The sequence below is a fragment of the Heteronotia binoei genome, chromosome 11 (assembly GCF_032191835.1).
Source record: "Heteronotia binoei isolate CCM8104 ecotype False Entrance Well chromosome 11, APGP_CSIRO_Hbin_v1, whole genome shotgun sequence".
Lineage (NCBI taxonomy): Eukaryota > Metazoa > Chordata > Lepidosauria > Squamata > Gekkonidae > Heteronotia > Heteronotia binoei.
In genome coordinates this window covers 64,168,755-64,187,357 of record NC_083233.1, presented here as the reverse complement: position 1 = coordinate 64,187,357, position 18,603 = coordinate 64,168,755, and the positions used below count along the sequence as shown (strand labels likewise).

At 44.6% G+C, this 18,603-nt stretch overlaps 1 protein-coding gene and 1 non-coding gene across 2 annotated transcripts in view; both read left to right on the top strand.

Annotated features, from left to right (window-relative positions):
* TXNRD2 (thioredoxin reductase 2) overlaps nucleotides 1-18,603 on the top strand; it is a 70,676-nt gene that overhangs the window by 36,745 nt on the left and 15,328 nt on the right. The window contains exon 12 of the mRNA XM_060248943.1: nucleotides 14,986-15,122. Within this exon, the coding sequence (XP_060104926.1) occupies nucleotides 14,986-15,122 (137 nt within the window). The remainder of the gene's footprint in view (nucleotides 1-14,985; nucleotides 15,123-18,603) is intronic.
* On the top strand, nucleotides 2,702-2,776 carry TRNAN-GUU (transfer RNA asparagine (anticodon GUU)). The gene has a single exon. It is a non-coding gene; the product is annotated as a tRNA-Asn (tRNA).

The window sequence follows — 18,603 nt, the reverse complement described above, 5'->3', positions numbered from 1 at the left end:
AATTTCCGGGGGTGTGTTGATATGGAAAGAAAGCAGCTAAAGGCAAAACTCAGGGAAATGAATGGTGCTTGTTGTTCCTATTGAGTTTTGTTAGCCTAACAAACAGGGCTTTGGTGGGCGGAGGGTAATGGAAATGAACAATATCCCCGCACCTCATTGATCAGTGTTGTCTGTCTCCCATTCATCCTCTGCTCTGTGCCCGTGTAGCAGAACTGTCTGTAGAAATGATTTTTGCATGCAGAACCCCTTTGCTGGTTATATGAACACATGAAGCTACTTTTTGCTGAGTCTTTTCTAGGGGCTGACTATTCTGACTGGCAGCAGTTCTCCAGGATTTCACACAGAAGGGGTTTTTTTTTGTTGTTGCTCTACTCCCTGAGATCTGTGTTTTCAAATAAACAATTTTTATTAGTAACATATGGTAGCAAAACTATATCTACAACTTATAAAAACTTAAAGTAAAAGAAAAAACTTTCTACCCCATATCTTACTTTTTCCCCTCCCCTCCCCCCGTTACTTGACCCCCACCAGTGTTATTTACTTAAAGGAAACAAATATTAAAGGTACCCTTAACTGTTAAGAAAAACCCAAAAGTTATATTCTTATTTTAAAAACCTTAATCATTATCAAAGATTGTCCAATGTCCTTTTATTTTCCACTCTTTTTCTACGTGTCTTCTGAATTTCTTCCACTCCAACTTAAAAAGTTCCAAATCATAGTCTCTTAATTTTCTTGTTAATTTGTCCATTTCACTCCATGACATAACTTTTGTAATCCAATCCCATTTCTCTGGTATTTTTTCTTGCTTCCACAGTTGCGCATACAATGTCCTAGCAGCTGAGAGCAAGTACCATATTAAAGTTCTGTCTTCTCTCTGAGATCTGTGTTTGAAACTGTAAAAAGCTGTTACTAGACAGAGTAGACAATACTGTAAGAGACAAATGGTGTGGCTCACTATAAAGCATTTTCCTTGGAGGTTTGAACTTGGGACCTCCAGAATGCAAAATGGGTCCTTGCCCACTGAGCTATGTCCTCTCCTTGTGGGGGAATGTTAATTTAATCTACAAATATGGTACCACCACATAAGAACATAAGAGAAGCCATGTTGGATCAGGCCAATGACCAGTCCAACATTCTGTGTCACACAATGGCCAAAGAAAACAGGTGCCATCAGGAGGTCCATCAGTGGGGCCAGGACACTAGAAGCCCTTCCACTGTGCTCCCCCAAGCACCAAGAATACAGAGCATCACTGCCCCAGACAGAGAGTTCCAACAATACCCTGTGACTAATAGCCACTGATGGTCCTCTGCTCCATATACTTATTCAATCTCCTCTTGAAACTGTCTATGCTTGTAGCCGCCGCCACCTCCTGTGGCAGTGAATTCCATGTGTTAATCACCCTTTGGGTGAAGAAGTACTTCCTTTTATCACATCCCTTGTTACAGTTTGAACCTACAGAAAGACCACACTGCTGGGACAGGGACTGGGACTATAATTAACAAAGAGAGTTTTGATAACCAGTGAAGAGAGTTTTGGGTGGGTAGCCATGTTGGTCGGAAGAGTAAGATTCAAGTCCAGTAGCACCTTTAAAGCGCTTTCCATCCTAACCCTCAGGGGTGGAATTCTAGCAGGAGCTCCTTTGCATATCGGGCCACACACCCCTGATGTAGCCAATCCTCCAAGAGTTTACAGGGCTCTTAGTACAGGGCCTGCTGTAAGCTCTTGGAGGATTGGATACATCAGAGGTGTGTGGCCTAATATGAAAAGGAGCTCCTGCTAGAATTCTACCCTTGCTAATGCTCATCTTTGCAACAATCCTCTCACCATCTGACTGAGATAAAAGGGTTAGAGATCTCTCTTCTTACTTCTTATCTGATGAAGCTTTGATTTTCAAAAGTTTATACCATGGAAATCTTGTTAGTCTTTAAGGTGCTACTATTACTCAAATTTCAATCCAGTGAGTTTTTTTTTAAAATTAAGCTTTTTACGTCTGAAAACTCAGAACTGAAGTACTTCCCGATGAGAGGGGAATCCTTCATCCCCATAGAATTAAGGATTAAGCTAGTTAGCATTTAAAGCTGACTAATTGATGTGGTGCTGTGGTGTATGATTCATTGTTTTTATTCTGTATCAACACACCGATACCAGGTGCCTCTGATAATAGACATGGGAAATTTAATTGTGTTGAGGATTTCCTGTCTGTAGACTTGCCAGTCACAAACCACTGACTTGAAAGGGGGGGCAGTTTGTAGAGCTAGCGAGGGATCAACAGTGGCCAGTTTAACTAGTTGTCGCCTGAATCTGCTGAAATAAAATGAAATCTACTGCTGTTTTGGGGATTCATCTCCCCCTCTACATAGCACGTTTATGCTACCTCTAACACCAGTGGCTGTCTATATCATCTTTGCTCAGTTGAGACCATAAACATACTGTTTGCAGATGTAACAGCCAGAGCTTTCTTTGAGCAAGAATGCACAGGAATGCAGTTCCTGCTGGATTGGCACCAGGGGTGTGGCATAATATGCAAATGAGCTCCTGGGCTTTTTCTACCAAAAAACCCTATGTGAAACCATGGTGATGTCAGGGGGTGTGGCCTATTATGCAAATGAGTTCCTTCTGGGCTTTTTCTGCAAAAAAAGCCCTGGTAACAGCAAACTGTGGTTTGCAGGAACAAGTAAAGGAGGGAATCGGAGTGTTTGGGGAGGGATGGTGGTTCAGTGGTAGAGCATCTGCTTGTTAAGCAGAAGGTTCCAGGTTCAATCCCTGCCATCTCCAACAAAAAAGGGTCCAGGCAAATAGGCATGAAAAACCTCAGCTTGAGACCCTGGAGAACTGCTGCCAGTCTGAGTAGACAATACTAACTTTGATGGACCGAGGGTCTGATTCAGTATAAGACAGTTCCATATGTTCACATGTTTTATGTTCATATGTATGAAGGGAGCGGCCCTTGTGAACTTAAGGCTGAAACAGGAATCACCAAACCAAGGTTTGCCGTTCCATATGAATTGAGCCCATGTGTGCTCCTGGGCAAACTCCTGACAGCATAACCGTGTCTCTATGGCACTCCCTTTTCTTCATCCTTCCAAGTGCACACATATTTTGGATGCTGTTCAGGAATGTGACATTGTGTAGTGAGAACTGGAAGCCAGGTTGCCTAACCGCCTAAAAGGAGAGGATTTGCCACTGCAGGCCGCATTGTAAATATGTCATCAGCGGAAAAGCTATAATTTTCCTAGTCTATTTGCATATGATTATTATAATTTGCATTAACAAATTATGAAGTCAAGCACAAGAGAACACTGCGCCTTTTAACAGTTCCATGCAAATGATTCTGTGCAAATACTGACTTGTAGTCTACCACTCTGCTTATGAAGCTTTCCTTCGGTGGGAGGGCCACTTCTGTTGACGGGAAGCATCAGACTTCTTGCTGAGCAGCATGGTAAAACGAAAGCTGCCGTTCTCAAACTTATTTTTGGTATCAGGTGGCCTAGAATCTTACAACAGAAGATTCTCAGGGTTCTGTTAAAAATCGGCATGCTATAAAGAAATACTTTGACTAATTGTTGCCAGGCTAATTGTTGACTACTCTCCAAGCACTGCATTACATTGTACCAAGAGCCATCTAGAATGTTCTGAGAAACAGCCATGTTATTCTTCTTGGGCGTACATGCCAATTTAACCAGCTCATTAACATGAGAAGCAAATGATGGAGATGAGCTCCGTTTCTCATTGACTGACTTCTACAGGAGGAACCCCAGCTGCTCATTTTCCTCAGCCTTTGTGACTGGCTGAGTAGATTTAATCTTTCCCAAGGGGCAAGATTTCCTTGAAACTTGCTGGTGGGTTTCATATTGTTTTCTTTAAAAAAAAAAACGAGATCCAAGGATTTGCTTTGTCTCAGAGGCCTAGTCTGTTACTTAACATTGGTTTCCTGTCAGGTTATCAACACATAAACCATTTGCCAATGATTTACAAAGTCCATCTCCCTGGACCAGCTTGTGTGAGGTTAGATACTCTGGTTTTAACAGCTAGCCCAAATCACTATGGTGATGGAATCTATTTTGAAAAGGTGGCAGATTTATTGTGTTATGCTCCACTGTCTTTTTTAAAAGAGGAAGGACCATTTGTGTTACTGGGTTGTAATAAAAGGCATTGCTTGGGTGGCTGGATAATCAAGCCATGGCTCGAGAAAGGAGAACCGAACCAGAATCTCAAAAAGTTGTGCGAAGCTGTTGAGCAAACCATCTGGATCACCCGATTGTGGTGTGAGGCAAAATTCTGCTCTGAGTGACAGTTGGATCACAGAGAAAGGTGTTTAGAAGACATGGAAAGCAAACTACACTTGCAGCTCCCTTTGATAGTTCAGTTCTCTCTCCTCTAAGGCCAACTACAGACTTTTCTGAACATGTCTTATCTTCACATGTGTTTTAAATGAATGTAATCCTTTCTAGGTGGTAAGCTGCTTTTTCATTTTTATTAAATCTTTTATTTATTTGATAGTTTGAAAGGAGGTTACTTTCTGGATGTGCCTTTCTGTATCATGTTTTTTGGTCCCTCTGTAGGCAGCTGGATTGGGACAGGTCGGCCCTGCTGCTGTCGTTAGACCTCTCAGTAGCATTTGACAGTCTTGACCATGATTTGTTGACCCACTGCCTCACGGCTGTCATAAGACAGTCCTATTGTGACTGTGCTCGTTTCTCCAAGGTCAGGGACAGAGGGTGATATTAGGGGAGAGAGCAGTCCTCTCCCCAGTGTTGCTTAACATCTATATGTGCCCTCTCGCCTAACTGGGAGTTTGGGTCTAGGGTGTCATCAGTATGCAAATAACACTCTGGGGGGGAACGGTGTCTCAGTGGTAAAGCATCTGCTTGGTGAGCAGAAGGTTCCACGTTCAATCCTCGTTATCTCCAACTAAAAAGGTGTAGGCAAGTAGGCGTAAAAAACCTCAGCTTGAGACCCTGGAGAGCCACTGCCAGTCTGAGTAGATGAACCGAGGCCAAGTTGGTAAGTTATGGATGATATAAAAATTAAGTGGGCTTGTAACTGTTTCCCTGTATACCATCTTATAATGATGTAACCAGGCGTCTGCCAAAATAGGGCTATTAAATATATTTGGTGACCTACATGACGGATCAGAGACTAGTTTCCAGAATAATACTGCGTTTTTTTCTTTAACTGCCTTCCGAAGTTCTCCCTAAGAAGCCATAGTGTCTTCCTGTTTCTATCTTCTAATGAGGGTCTTATATTGGGCTTTTTGGTGTTTTAAAGCTATTATGGATGTTGCTTCAGGGTTAGTTCTATATTTTGCATAGTTAACATTAAGGGTATACTTTGCCCTTTTACATTCTGCATCAAACCATGGTTTGTGTGCTCCAGTTCTTTGGTTTAAAGGCCTCGACTTAGCTCTTTTCAATTCCTTCTGTATCTCTCTTGAAATTAGATTATAATACTCTAGGCAGGTATCAATATTGACTGCATTCACCAATCGGTGAAGGGTGTTATCAATGAACTCAGAGGACAAAAAAAGACCCATCCTCCTTTCCAAAGAGGATGTCCATCTAGGGCGATTATAGCTAGGGCCATCTGTTCGATTTTAGCCTAGTGTTATGGGATTGACTGTAATGCATGACTAGCTCTTGTAAATCAGTTTTTAGGACTAGAGGCAAATGGTCACTATCACAATATGGAGCAGCTTCAAAATGCTCTATGTGAGGAACCACCTCCTCTGATACCATGATGTAATCAATGACGCTCATTCTAATGCTTGACCAATATGTGAACTCTGCTGGGTGATCACTAGGCAGGGACCCATTTAAGATTTTGAGGTTAACTCTATTAGCTGGTTAAGGAGGACACCTGCATAGTTAACCTTGGTATCTTTTGAGTACCTTTTAAAAGGCATAGCAATACAATTTTCCCTTAACAGGTAGTAGGGTCAGGTCGAATGACTCGCCTCCGTCATTGGTGTTGTGCAATGCCAGGTCCATTAATAATAAGACCTCTACCCTTCGAGAGTTTTTACTCGAACAGGACATGGACCTGGCTTGCGTGACTGAGACCTGGGTCTGAGAGGGAGATACAGTGGCCCTCTCACAAACAGCTCCCCCGGGTTACTCAGTCTTTCACCAATCACGGACTAGCGGGCGGGGGGGGAGGAGTGGTGTTATTTATACGAGAGGCTTACTCCTTTAGGGTGCTCTTGGCCCCAAGGATCGAGGGCATTGAATGTGCCGGTCTGGTGGGGGAGGTTGGAGAGGGGTTGGTGATCTGGCTGGTGTACCGTCCGCCTAATGCACCAGCCAACACCTTACCGTCCCTGCTCGAGGCTGTAGCAGGCTGGGCGTTGGAGCACCCAAGGCTGGTGATCCTGGGTGACTTCAACGTCCATGCTGATGACCCGGCCTCTAGTCAGGCGACGGACCTAGTGTCATCCATGGCGACGCTAGGACTCTCTCAATTTGTTACATCACCCACCCACCAGGTCGGGCACATGTTAGACTTGATCTTTGCGGCCGGGGTTATGGTGGACGATATAACCACAGAAGCGGTGCCATGGTTGGACCACCTTGCCCTTAAGGCTCGTGTAGATGCTCCACTCCAAACCTGTTTAGGCGACGAGCTTATTATGGCTCGCCCACGGAGTCAGATGGACCCGGAACGGTTCCAAATGGCTCTACGGGATCCCTGGTCCTCTGCTGATTCCCTCGATGACCTGGTTGAGACCTGGAATAACTGGCTCTCCAGGGCCATTGACGAGATTGCCCCTCGACGCCCTCTGCGACCTCGGATTAGGCTGGCTCCGTGGTATATCCCGGAGCTACGCCAGCTGAAACAAGGTCTCAGACGGCTAGAGAGGCAATGGTGACGTACTCGTGACGAAGCGACTAGAACATCTTATAGGGAGTTTATGAGGTCCTATGAGATGGCAGTCAAGGCCACAAAGAAAATATATTTTGCGGCTAAGATTGCATCTGCAAATTCGCATCCGGCACAATTGTTTAGGATAATTCGGAATTTTACTACATTGTCGCAAGGCAAGCCAAATGTTAAGGAATTAGAGATTGGCTGTGAGGCTTTTGCGAAATTTTTTGCAGACAAGGTCCAGTCGCTCCACCACGATTGCCCTGCCATATTGAAGACAGTATGTGAACTCGAGGCCCCGTGCCTGTCTTCCTGTTTGATCCTGGATTGCTTCAACTCGCTCAGCTTGGAGGAAGTTGACAGAATCCTTTCTACTGCACGCCCAACTACATGTGATCTGGACCCATGCCCCTCCTGGCTAATTAAAGTTTGCCAGCAGGAGCCAAGATGTCCTATACGGGACATCATAAATAGATCTCTTTCGGAGGGTTTATTTCCAACACCCCTGAAAGAGGCAGTGGTCCACCCCCTCCTGAAAAAGGCTACATCAGACCCGGCCAAATTGCTGCATTACCGGCCGGTCTCAAATTTGCCCTTTTTGGGCAAAGTTATAGAGAGGGCTGTGGCGTTGCAGTTACAGAGTTTTCTGGATGACGCTTCCACCTTAGAGCCATACCATTCCGGCTTCCGCCCGGGCCATGGGACAGCATGTTGCTCTCATGGATGATCTCCAGCGTCATCTGGATCGAGGCGGTTCGGCGGTATTGCTGTTGTTAGACCTATCGGCCGCGTTTGATATGGTCGATCATTGGCTGCTGACCCGCCGCCTTGCCGACACAGGGATCCAGGGGCTAGCCTTGCAGTGGCTCTCCTCTTTCCTTGAGGGTCGGGGACAAAGGGTGGTGATTGGGGGAGAGCTGTCCCAGAGACACCTGCTTAATTGTGGGGTGCCTCAAGGGGCAGTTCTCTCCCCAATGTTGTTTAACATCTACATGCACCCCCTTGCCCAGATATGGGCTGGGTTGTCACCAGTACGCTTATGACACCCAGCTCTACTGATGGACGGCCGGGCTGACGATGTCCCTGTAAATCTGGACCAGGCATTGCAAGCCGTGGCAGGTTGGCTTAAGTTGAGCGGGCTGAAATTGAATCCAGCAAAGACGGAGGTCCTGTGCTTAGGCCGCGGCGGGGGGGGGGGGGAGGGGATCTCCCTACCAGCTTTTGACGGTGCATCACTGGTACCAGTGCACAGAGTCAGGAGCCTGGGAGTGCTACTGGAGCCTTTCCTGACAATGGAGGCCCAGATAGCAGCCACTGCTAAATCTGCCTTTTTTCATCTCAGGCGGGCGAGGCAGTTAGCTCCCTTCCTGGAGCGCGGCGACCTGGCAACAGTGATCCATGCAATGGTCACCTCGAGATTAGACTACTGTAATGCCCTCTACATGGGGCTGCCCCTGTACCAAACTCAGAAACTGCAGCTAGTGCAGAATGCAGCAGCCAGACTGTTAGTGGGACTACCTCGGTGGGAACATGTGCGGCTTAGGCTATGGGAGCTGCACTGGCTGCCAATTGTTTACTGAGTTTGCTACAAGGTGCTGGTTATTACCTTTAAAGCCCTATATGGCTGAGGACCTGCCTACCTTAGGGACCGTCTCTCTCCATATGTTCCCCAGAAAGCACTGAGATCTAGTTCACAAAACCTTCTGAAAATCCCTGGGCCAAAGGAGGCCAAGCTAAAAACAACAAGGGAGCAAGCCTTCTCGATAATGGCCCCCCAATGGTGGAACCAGCTGCCAGAAGAGGTGCGGGCCCTACGGGATCTTAATCAGTTCCGTAGGGCTTGTAAAACTGCCCTCTTTCAACTTGCTTTTTAAGGTGGAACCTTGGCAATAATATTAAGCCGTTTTATATATACTGAGACTGTAGCATCATTAAATTATACTGTTTTTTAGATAATTATTTAATTTAAATTAACTTAAATTTATGAATTGTATTTTAATTGTTATTATTCTGATTTTATTGTTATATCATAGCATATGTACCATGTCTTGTAAGCTGCCCTGAGCCTGCCTTGGCGGGGAGGGCAGGGTATAAATAAAAATTTATTATTATTATTATTATTAATATGGGTAATGCCTAGTCTTAGCATTGGAGCAGAGATCATCGGGTCCAATTCGGGCATTAAAATCACCACCCACAATAACATACGCTGAGGAGATGATGATGTTGATGATGATAATTGGATTTATATCACAATCTGCTTTACCTCCCCTCCTCCACAACAGACACCCTGTAAGGTAGGTGGGGCTGAGAGAGTTCTCCCAGAAGCTGCTCTTTCAAGGATAACTCCTGCGAGAGCTATGACTGATCCAAGGCCATTCCAGCAGCTGCAAGTGGAGGAGTGGGGAATCAAACCCACTTCTCCCAGATAAGAGTCTGAGCATTTAACCACTACACCAAACTGACTCTCAAGGAGCAGAATATAAGTTGAATAAACAAACAAATAAAGAACTTTTTCACACAGCCTATGTATTCCGGTATGGAAGCTGGTTAGTTACTGAACAGTAACCGGTTTCTGCTGGCATTTCTGCTGAGCAGACTCAGTAACTGGCTGCTACCGGAATACTGTCACCTTTTCTCACAGTCCCGCAGCTGTCCCGGTAGTGAGGCATGCCTGAGGCGTTACTAACAAAGAGCAGCTTCTTCCAGTTTTCAACCCCTCCTTCCGGGTTGAAATCGGTATGGGGCGCTGTGTGAAATGTCCAGTATCTAATCCGGGAGCAGTTTTTGCGCCCTTTTTCGCCTGCCGGCACGCGATCTCTGGCTTTTTTTTTTTTTTTTTGGAACATCGGGCTAAGATCGCTATAGCGCTATAGCGACGTATCACAACAGCATCACCATAGGGATGCCTGGGCTCCATTTAGATGCCAGATATCGCTGCTGCTGAAACCTGGTAACTTATCTCAATAGAGCCTAGCCATCTCTATGGTGTTGCTGTTGTGATACGTCGCTATAGCGCTATAGCAATCTTTGCCCGACGTTCCAAAAAAAAAAAGCTGGAGATCGCGAGCCGACAGGCAAAAACGGCTGGTGCTGGTGGAAGCGAGATAAAAGCGGAACAGTGTGAAATGGCTTGCTTCAATCACGAAACCCTACCGGGAAAAAAAAACATGTGTGTGAAAACTCCCATCCCTGTCTCGGATTACTGCAAGGCAGCACAATACCGACTCCATTCTGGATTCTGGTTTCCACCGGTAAGTGTGAAAAGGCCCAAAATAAATGTGTCGCCCTATCTTCAGTTTGGGGGACTTACAGTGCTAACGACACTGATGCCGTATCAATCTTTATGTCTGCCTACCTGTTTGAAATTTCTTTGATTAAATGAGGGATGAGATTCCAGACTTGGAGCTAGGAAACTCAATGGGGAATGGTTCTTTTTAGATGTAGGCAGGAGAACACATAGTATATTTGCCTTACTGAAGCTAAACAATGTGGGTTTGGCCAGTGCCCAGATAGGGGACCTTGTAAGAATCCTACACAAGTCTCCATCAGTTCCATAATGGAAAGGGGTAGGTGGGATAAAAATGAAATCATATTTGAAGTTCTTATTCCCTTGCTTTTATGCTCAAAACAATTCTGAAATCAAATAACTCTAGTTATAAAGGTAAGCCTTTAAGCCTCTATCTTGCTGGGAAATGAATTTGGTATTTGGCAGAAAGTGAGGAAGTCCTAAAGTACCTCTTGTTGAGGGTGAAAGAGGAGAGCACAAAAGTAGGCTGGAAACTCAACATCAAAAAAACTAAGATCGTGGCATCTGGTCCCATCTCACCTTGGCAAATAGAAGGGGAAGACATGGAAGTAGTGACAGACTTCACATTTATGGGATCCAAGATCACTGCAGATGGTGACTGTAGCCATGAAATTAAAAGACGTTTGCTCCCTGGGAGGACGGGCTCGACTGTGCAACTGAAAAACAAACTGTACAGCAAATTGTGCTTTCCATTGTGAATTTGGGGGGGGGGGGGGCAGAGGAGGTATCCTCTGAGCCACTCAGCAGCCTCTCTGCCAATCTGCGTGACCAAACTGAGAATTATTTGTGTGCAATACTAAGAAAGGGTTAAACCTGGTGGAAATGGATTCTGTCTCCAGCTCTGTAACTACATCAGTTTGGATTAGCCAAGAGAAAAAAATTCATTTTATTTTGGTTTGCTTTGGAACTTTGTTTTGAGAAGTCCCATATGCTGCAGCATTGTCTCAAACTCCTTTGGCTGTAACCCTGCTCAGGGTCTTCTGCAGAAGAGAAAGAGACTTGAGAATTGTCTCTGGGGACTTGGCTGGCCATCAAGTTCTTAACCTTTTGAACTAGGCCCAAGAATCTAATGGCCCTGTATAAGTTTAAGAGTCCCCCAAGACTGTCATGGTGGAGAATGTTGCAGTTGGATTGTGTGGGATTCTTGTTCTGCGGTTGTGTGTGTGTGTTCCTCTTTGTTAGCTTCAACTCAGGAAAATGTTAGGTGCTGTTTGTGCTGTTAATTGCCAAGTGTACTACCTGTTTGATTAAATATATGAAGAGCTTGTTTCCATCTCAAAATATTGTACTAATTGGTATGTTTTGTACTAATATGTTGGGATGGGTGCGGAGTGCCATAGGCAGTATTCTGTTTGTATATGGGGGAGCTTTCCCATTCCACTGGAAGCCCCATGTATGCACAGTTCCCCCTCCCCCCCAAAAAAATCCTTACCACAAAGATTGGGTAGATTGACCCCCATGAATTGCATGGGTTGCCACTGGAAGGAAAAGGCCACCATGTGCTAGATTAAAACTGCCTGTGGCACTTTGGAGGTATTAATCCATCGGGACTAGCACAGTATTTCAAACTGGACTCTCAGCGTAAATCTTTTAAGCATGTAAGCAACCAGACGCTAGCATATCTTTCCAACATTGGGTTCCACATGTGCCTGCGTGTGGAGAACAGGCATGATGGGCATGTTGCTTCCACTTCTGGAGCTTGTGTATTCCCTACGCACATCCCTTCTTTTAGATATTATATTGGTAGAGCTTCTTTCTGTTTTCAAGCCATCGCTACTGTGTTTCTCAGTTTACTCATAAAACTAGGCCAAGGTGACAACCCTGGGTTGGATCCCCTGGATCCATTCTGATCTTGTGACGGAGGAAGACTTCTTGTGCTGGGGAGAAAGCGCCACTGTTAGTGGAGCCAAGTCCACCAAACTCCTGTGGGCTGTTATGTTAAACCACTTCTCAAGGCTCTTTAAAGCCTCTTTCAAAGTGAAGGGTAAGAACATGTTTGGGCTTTCTAAACCAAGCCTCGAGGCATTCGAGAGAGCTGTCTGGCCCAAAAGCGCTTTTGATCTTAATGGAGGGCATTGAACGGATGCTTTAGCTGAGAAATCAGAGCTGGTATGGCGAACAGCCAATAAAAAAATCAACCTAAGTTTAATATTTTGTTACTGCTTTCAGAATTGCACTTTGGGCACACGTGGGAGAATGGATGAGGTTTCATGCTTACTGGCTAAGGGTGTTTCACTCACTTCTTTCATTCATAGTGCCAAGCTATGCATGCAGATGTTAAGCAAGATTGGATTGGAAAGGTTAAGTGTTATCCTGCCGGTTTGATCATCCCAGCTGTTGTTTTTGTTTTAGCTTTTAAGACTAATCTGCGGGTAGGTTGCTGGGTGGAGGGGAGGGATCTGTGGCTATTTCTTTTCATTATTTGAAAGTGTCTGCCATTGCGTGCTAAGTTTTGCTTCTGGCTTTGCCTGGGCAGGAAAAAGAGGAAACTAGGAAACCCCCTGTTAGCTGCCCATTTGCCAACGTTCCAGACTTTATTCTCAATGCACAAAGAAATACAACAGGAGGAAGTTGTTTCACATCCGAGCCATGATAAGGTCTGGGAGGTTTATTATTTTTGGTGCCTGATAGCATCGGGGCTGTGGAGCAGAGGGCAAAGAAAGGAACAGCGGATCAGTATCCCTTGGGAGAGCCGAAGGGAAGACAGACAGATAACCTAGTGCCGACAGCTTCAGTCACTACTCCCAGAGGAAGTGTCAGGTTCACAAGCTGAAATTAATCCACAGAAGTCCTTACCCAAGAATTCAGATGTGACCTTGTTTTTTTGGGGGGGGGGGGCGGGGGGGAGGTAAATGGGCTTTATGGCAGATGTATTTTTGTCTTTTAAAAGTGAACTGTATGTTTATGTATAATTAGATCTCCACCGAGATGCCAGATTTTCCTTTTGTTTAATAATTTCCCACATTAACATCAAAGACCCGAAACTTTTCTCAGATTTTTTAAAGAATACAAACACATTTCCCCTTCTGGTTTGCTTTGTTACAGCTCTGAAGTTCACATCAAATGTAAAATGGTGGATTCCCTACTCCTCTTCAGAATATCCGTTGTTATATTTTCCTATCTAGTATCTTTTTTAAAAAACAACAACCATGAAGCAGACTTGTAAAGTCAGAAAGAACTTTCTCATTTAGATTTGCACGGAATTTCTGCACAGAATCTCTGCACAGGCTGCTATCCTTGTTTCTTTACAGTCAGGGGTAAGGCCTGGCATGGTTTCTTGCAATTCAATACCTTACCAAATTCACTTGTGTAACACATAGTGTAAAAAGGCTCCCAAGACCTAGTCACAAGGCCACATTTTGTAAGATGCTAGGCTCAACAGAAATGGGGCCGATATGTGAACATTGTTTTGCATAGATCCATGTGGGCAGCCATGTTGGTCTGAAGCAATAGAACAAAGTAGGAGGCCAGTAGCACCTTTAAGACCAACAAAGTTTTATTCAGAATGTAAGCTTTCGTATGCACGCGCACTTCTTCAGATGAGGAATGAGGTATAGTGAACAGAGTTACATATAGCTGGTGGGCAGTGCTTTAGAATGTGCCACTTTGCATGAAAGCTTACATTCTGAATAAAACTTTGTTGGTCTTAAAGGTGCTACCGGACTCCTACTTTGTTCTATTGTTTTGCATAAATAGGGTACCCACAAGAACTTATGGGTGCAGCTCAATTCCCCCATGTATTCCTCCCTGCACAATGCTTCCTCTTTCCCTCCCCCTGGCAACTCCCATAGCAAAGGGGGTCTGATGTCTCAAAGTCTAGACAGGCCTGAAGAATAAATGGGCAGGGCTTTTTTTGTAGCAGAAACTCCTTTGCATAATAGGCCACACAACCCTGATGTAGCCAATTCTGCAAAAGTTTACAGGGCTCTTCTTACAGGGCCTACTGTAAGCTCTTGGAGGACTGGCTACATCGGGGGGGGGGGGGTAGCCTAATATGCAAAGGAGTTCCTGCTACAAAAAAAGCCCTAAAGATGGGCTTATAAATGGTTCACTACAGTCTGGCAAAGCATTTCAAAATATAAGACACTCCCATCATGGAGTAAAGTTTTCACCATCTGCCATGGGAATGGCCAATCCCTTTAGTATTTTTGTTCTTGCAACTTTAAAAAAAATCTGTGTTGAAGCAGCTATGAGCGAACCTTCTGCATACTGAATAAATCACCTTGAATGGCTGGATTTGAGTCCAGTAGCACCTTAGAGACCCAACAATGTTTTCAGGGTATAAGCTTTGACTTGGGAAACCTCATACTCTGAAAACCTTGTTTTGAAACTATCACCTTGAATGGACATTCAGAGACTTCAGTCAGCTTCAGGAAAACTGTGATTCTCAGGCTGGATCGTACGATGGAATATTAAAGCTACCACCAGCTTGTACTTTAGGTGGCAAGGAGGTTTGGGGAGGGATTACAAATTATGCATGATACCATTGATAGAAATAGTGTTGCATTTATAAAGTTCAAAGCTTCTTTCATACTTCAAAAATACAGAGCCTTGCTTCATTTTGCATGAAAGGGAAAGCAACAGAGGAACAGGAAATGCCTCTGATGCTCTTATGACATAAAATATAATCCTTCCAGAGAATCAACCTTATTTATCCATATGTTTTCTTCTTTTTTTCAGGCAATTGAGTTGTATCTGCATTTTAGAAACCTTTGACAGATTCAGGGGAGGTTTTTTTTTTTTAAATTTAAAATAATTAAAACTGCTAAAATCTTTATTTAAAAAAACCCTAAATGCTCTGTGTCTTCTCAAGGCCGACAGCCTGACACCAAGACCCTTAATCTGGAGACTGCGGGTGTGAAAATTAACTCTGCAACGGGAAAGATCATTGTTGATGCAAGCGAAGCCACTTCTGTTCCTCACATTTATGCAGTTGGAGACATTACAGAGGTAGGCGGTTTCATAAACTGTTCTACAATAACAGGAAACCTTAACTTTGTTCCTGATTAATAACCAGTATCGAGTTGTTGTCATGCTGTAGGTCTTTTATTTATTTATTTTTCATGTTTGAGACCCACAGGATTTATATGAGACTCCCTGAGCTGTAGTTTCCTTCAGGCAAAACATTTCGGCATTGGCAGTTATTACTGATGTTTATCAAGTGATCTAATGTCGGCCCGCAGCTGATGATAATGCCTTGTTGTCTATCCAAGTGAAGTTGTATCTGTGGAAAAAGTAGGTTTTGCCAGTCACATTTAAAGACAAGTGACTTCCAGGGCTTGAGTACGTTGGAAATTTAAATAGCAAATCAAGTTGGTCAGTGGCAATAGGCCAGAAGTCACATGGTACTGCTTTGCAGCAGATCCCAGGCTGCAGCTGCTTCAGCAACCAAAATGGCTTGTTGACTATAGTTGATAATAGCTTCAGCCGTAATTAAAACTGTGTTCTGGGCACCGAAGCAACCACGCACAGTTTCAGAAACAGTGTTGGCTTGTATGGTTGGAAGTCAAGATTCCTGCTCCCACCACCAAACACTGCAGGAGGAGGAGGAAGATATGGTGCCCTTACCTGAGACGGTTGGGAAAAGGTGGGTGAAGATGCTTGGCCCACAGCTGCAGCCCTCTGCAATTGTGGACAGCAGGTATCGGTATTGCAGTTCTAAGCTGCATGGATAGTGGAACCTGGTGCTGACAAGCAATGTCTTCACCTGCACTCTTGCTGGATTCTGCAGTCCTATTCAGTTGCTGCACACCTGCATGGGTATCTCTACCAGCAACTCCTAATACCCCTTCCCGGTAAGGTTGCCACATCCCCATCCCCCTTCATCAGCACTCAGTGGTGGGAGTGGGAATCTTTCCAGCATCCCCCTTCCATGCCAGCACTACTGTCCCAAAGGGGTGGTAAGGAAAGTGCAATAATGCACGCTGTAGTGCAGGAGTGGCCAAACTGCAGATTGGGAGCCACACATACTAGTCTTGAAGCCCATGACTTGGAGAAGGCATTTCTCTCTTTAAATCACTTCTCCAAGGCAGCCAGTAGCTTGGAGAATGCAAGCTCCCCCCTCATCCATCATCTATCTGTCTGTCTGTCTGTCATCTTCCTGCCTGCTCTCAAACATCTGACATTCATGTCTTGCTGCTCTCAAACTTCTGATATTTTTACTATGTGGCTCTTACATTGAGCATGTTTGGCTACCCTTGTTCCAGTGTCTTCCCAGGCCTCTCCTTCAACTCTTTTCATTGGAGACATGCAATTTAAATGCTGATGAAAAATCTCAAACCATTGAGATCAACAGTAATCAGACTATCCCGAGCAAGGGTGCAAAGCAAGTGTTTGCGTCAACTGTGTTTTTCAAGGAAGTATTAAAGCCATTGTTTGAAAAACTGAGCTTTTATCTTCGGGGGATGTTTTAGTAATTAGTCGGGCTTTATGAAGCTCAAGCCAGAGACTTTTGCAATTTTATCTCCTCCTCCAATCTCCTGTTCAGTTCTGGAATGCCAAAATAACATCTGCATTTCCTGTTATAGAAGTGACTGGCAGCTGCTTTTCAGGCAGGGTGTGTGTGGGGGGGGCGGGATGACATCTTTCTGATGGCAAATTACATTTACAGGTCTTGAAAGTAAGAATGCTGGTTTGGAAAAGCCATAGAAAGAGCTGGACAGATGATCTTTATGTGTTTAAAACCATGGCTTGTTATAAATGTGGCCTGCAAAAGGGGAGAGAGAGGCAGAAGGTAGAAGCAGGCTTTTGAAATGTGTCATAATATGCAAGTTTGCTACTAGGATATCCAAAAGACTGTTTTCTCAGACCAATTTCGCACGAGGCTTGTTCTGGGTGGAGAGCCTTTTCGCACAAGTTGCCCCAGAGCTGTGAGTTGGCCCACCACTATTCCGCAGCAAGCAGGATCCTCTTCCAAGTGGTTTCTGTTTGCCACAGGAGAACGGTGAGCCATCTCGCAACTTGTGTGAAAACGGAGAGAAGCACCGGGATCAAAAGGGCTCTCCACTCGAAACAAGCCCTAGTACGAAATTGGTCTCAGTGTTCAAAGACATCCATGTAACAGCTTTATTCACTACCATGGCAGAAGGCTCAGAAGGGTTCAAGATATGATGGGGCTTTTCAGTGGCAGCGGCAAACTGGGATAGCCTCCCCTCAGACACAAGTGGGACCCTTCTAAAAGCCACCCTTCTTTGTGGCTTTTAGAAAAGTGATGAAGCCTTTCTGTATAGACGGGCTTCAGTGTTAGCTTTCACCCCTTTGTTGTGGGATTGACCTTAGAGCTGGTAGTTTTAAACTGTTTGTCTGTGTTTTGAGAGCCAGTTTGGTGTAGTGGTTAAGTGTGCGGACTCTAATCTGGGAGAACCGTGTTTGATTCCGCACTCCTCTACTTGCACCTGCTGGAATGGCCTTGGGTCAGCCATAGCTCTTGAAGAGCTGTTCTTGAAAGGACAGCTGCTGTGAGAGCCCTCTCAGTCCCACCCACCTCACAGGGTGTCTGTTGTGGGGGGAGGAGATATAGGAGATTGTAAGCCACTCTGAGTCTCTGATTCAGAGAGAAGGGCGGGGTAGAAATCTGCAGTCTTCTTCTTCTTTTCTATGTGATTTTTGGAATTTTGTTTTGCCTGTGTTCTAAATGACAGGTTTTTTTGTTTTCTCCAACATAACCTCAGTCTTTAAAGAGGTGTAGTGTGGTGTAGTGGTTAGAGTTTCAACCGAAGACCTGGGAGGCTCAGGTTTAAATCCCTACTGGGATTCAAGGCAATTTATCAAACAAGATTAAAAATGTATTATATGGCAACATTGCAAGCCACTGAGGGCCCCTTGAAAAGCAGGTTAAAAATGTTGCAATAACTATAGTCTTAGGCTTAGGGCTTGGTGCCCAGGATGCAGGATAGTATTTTGGAGTATACTATAATCCGTTGTGTTCTTTGTAAATTCTCAAGGATCCCTTACACACTCTTGGCAATGCCTTCTGACTTTTATTAAAGGATTTAGGATGATCTGTTCCCCCCTGTAATTTCAATCATTTGAGAAGGATGCTTTATATTCCCAGTGTTATGTTCATATGCTGCAGAGAAAGATACAGTAAAGAAGGAGCTATTGAAGTCAAGTCACAGTTGTGAAAAAGTTTAGTAATAAGATATATAAGCAGGGAACCCACATGGACTTGTTTTGGGTCCCCCACTATTTCCTCTTTCCTTTCCCAGAAAGCACCTATAGCCTGTCTCCTTTCCCTGCTTCCTAGCTTTCTTTCCACCCACCAACCGGAGTCATTTTCCCTCTTCTCCCCCTCCACCGCTTTACCTCCCCCTGGAAGCCTCTCCTGGGAAAATTCTGTGCAGTACCAGCAGTTGAGTTGAGCTGTGGGGAACCCACAAGGCCTTGTAGGGGGCTTCTCACTTTCCCCTGTATCTTTCTCCCTTATCTATTT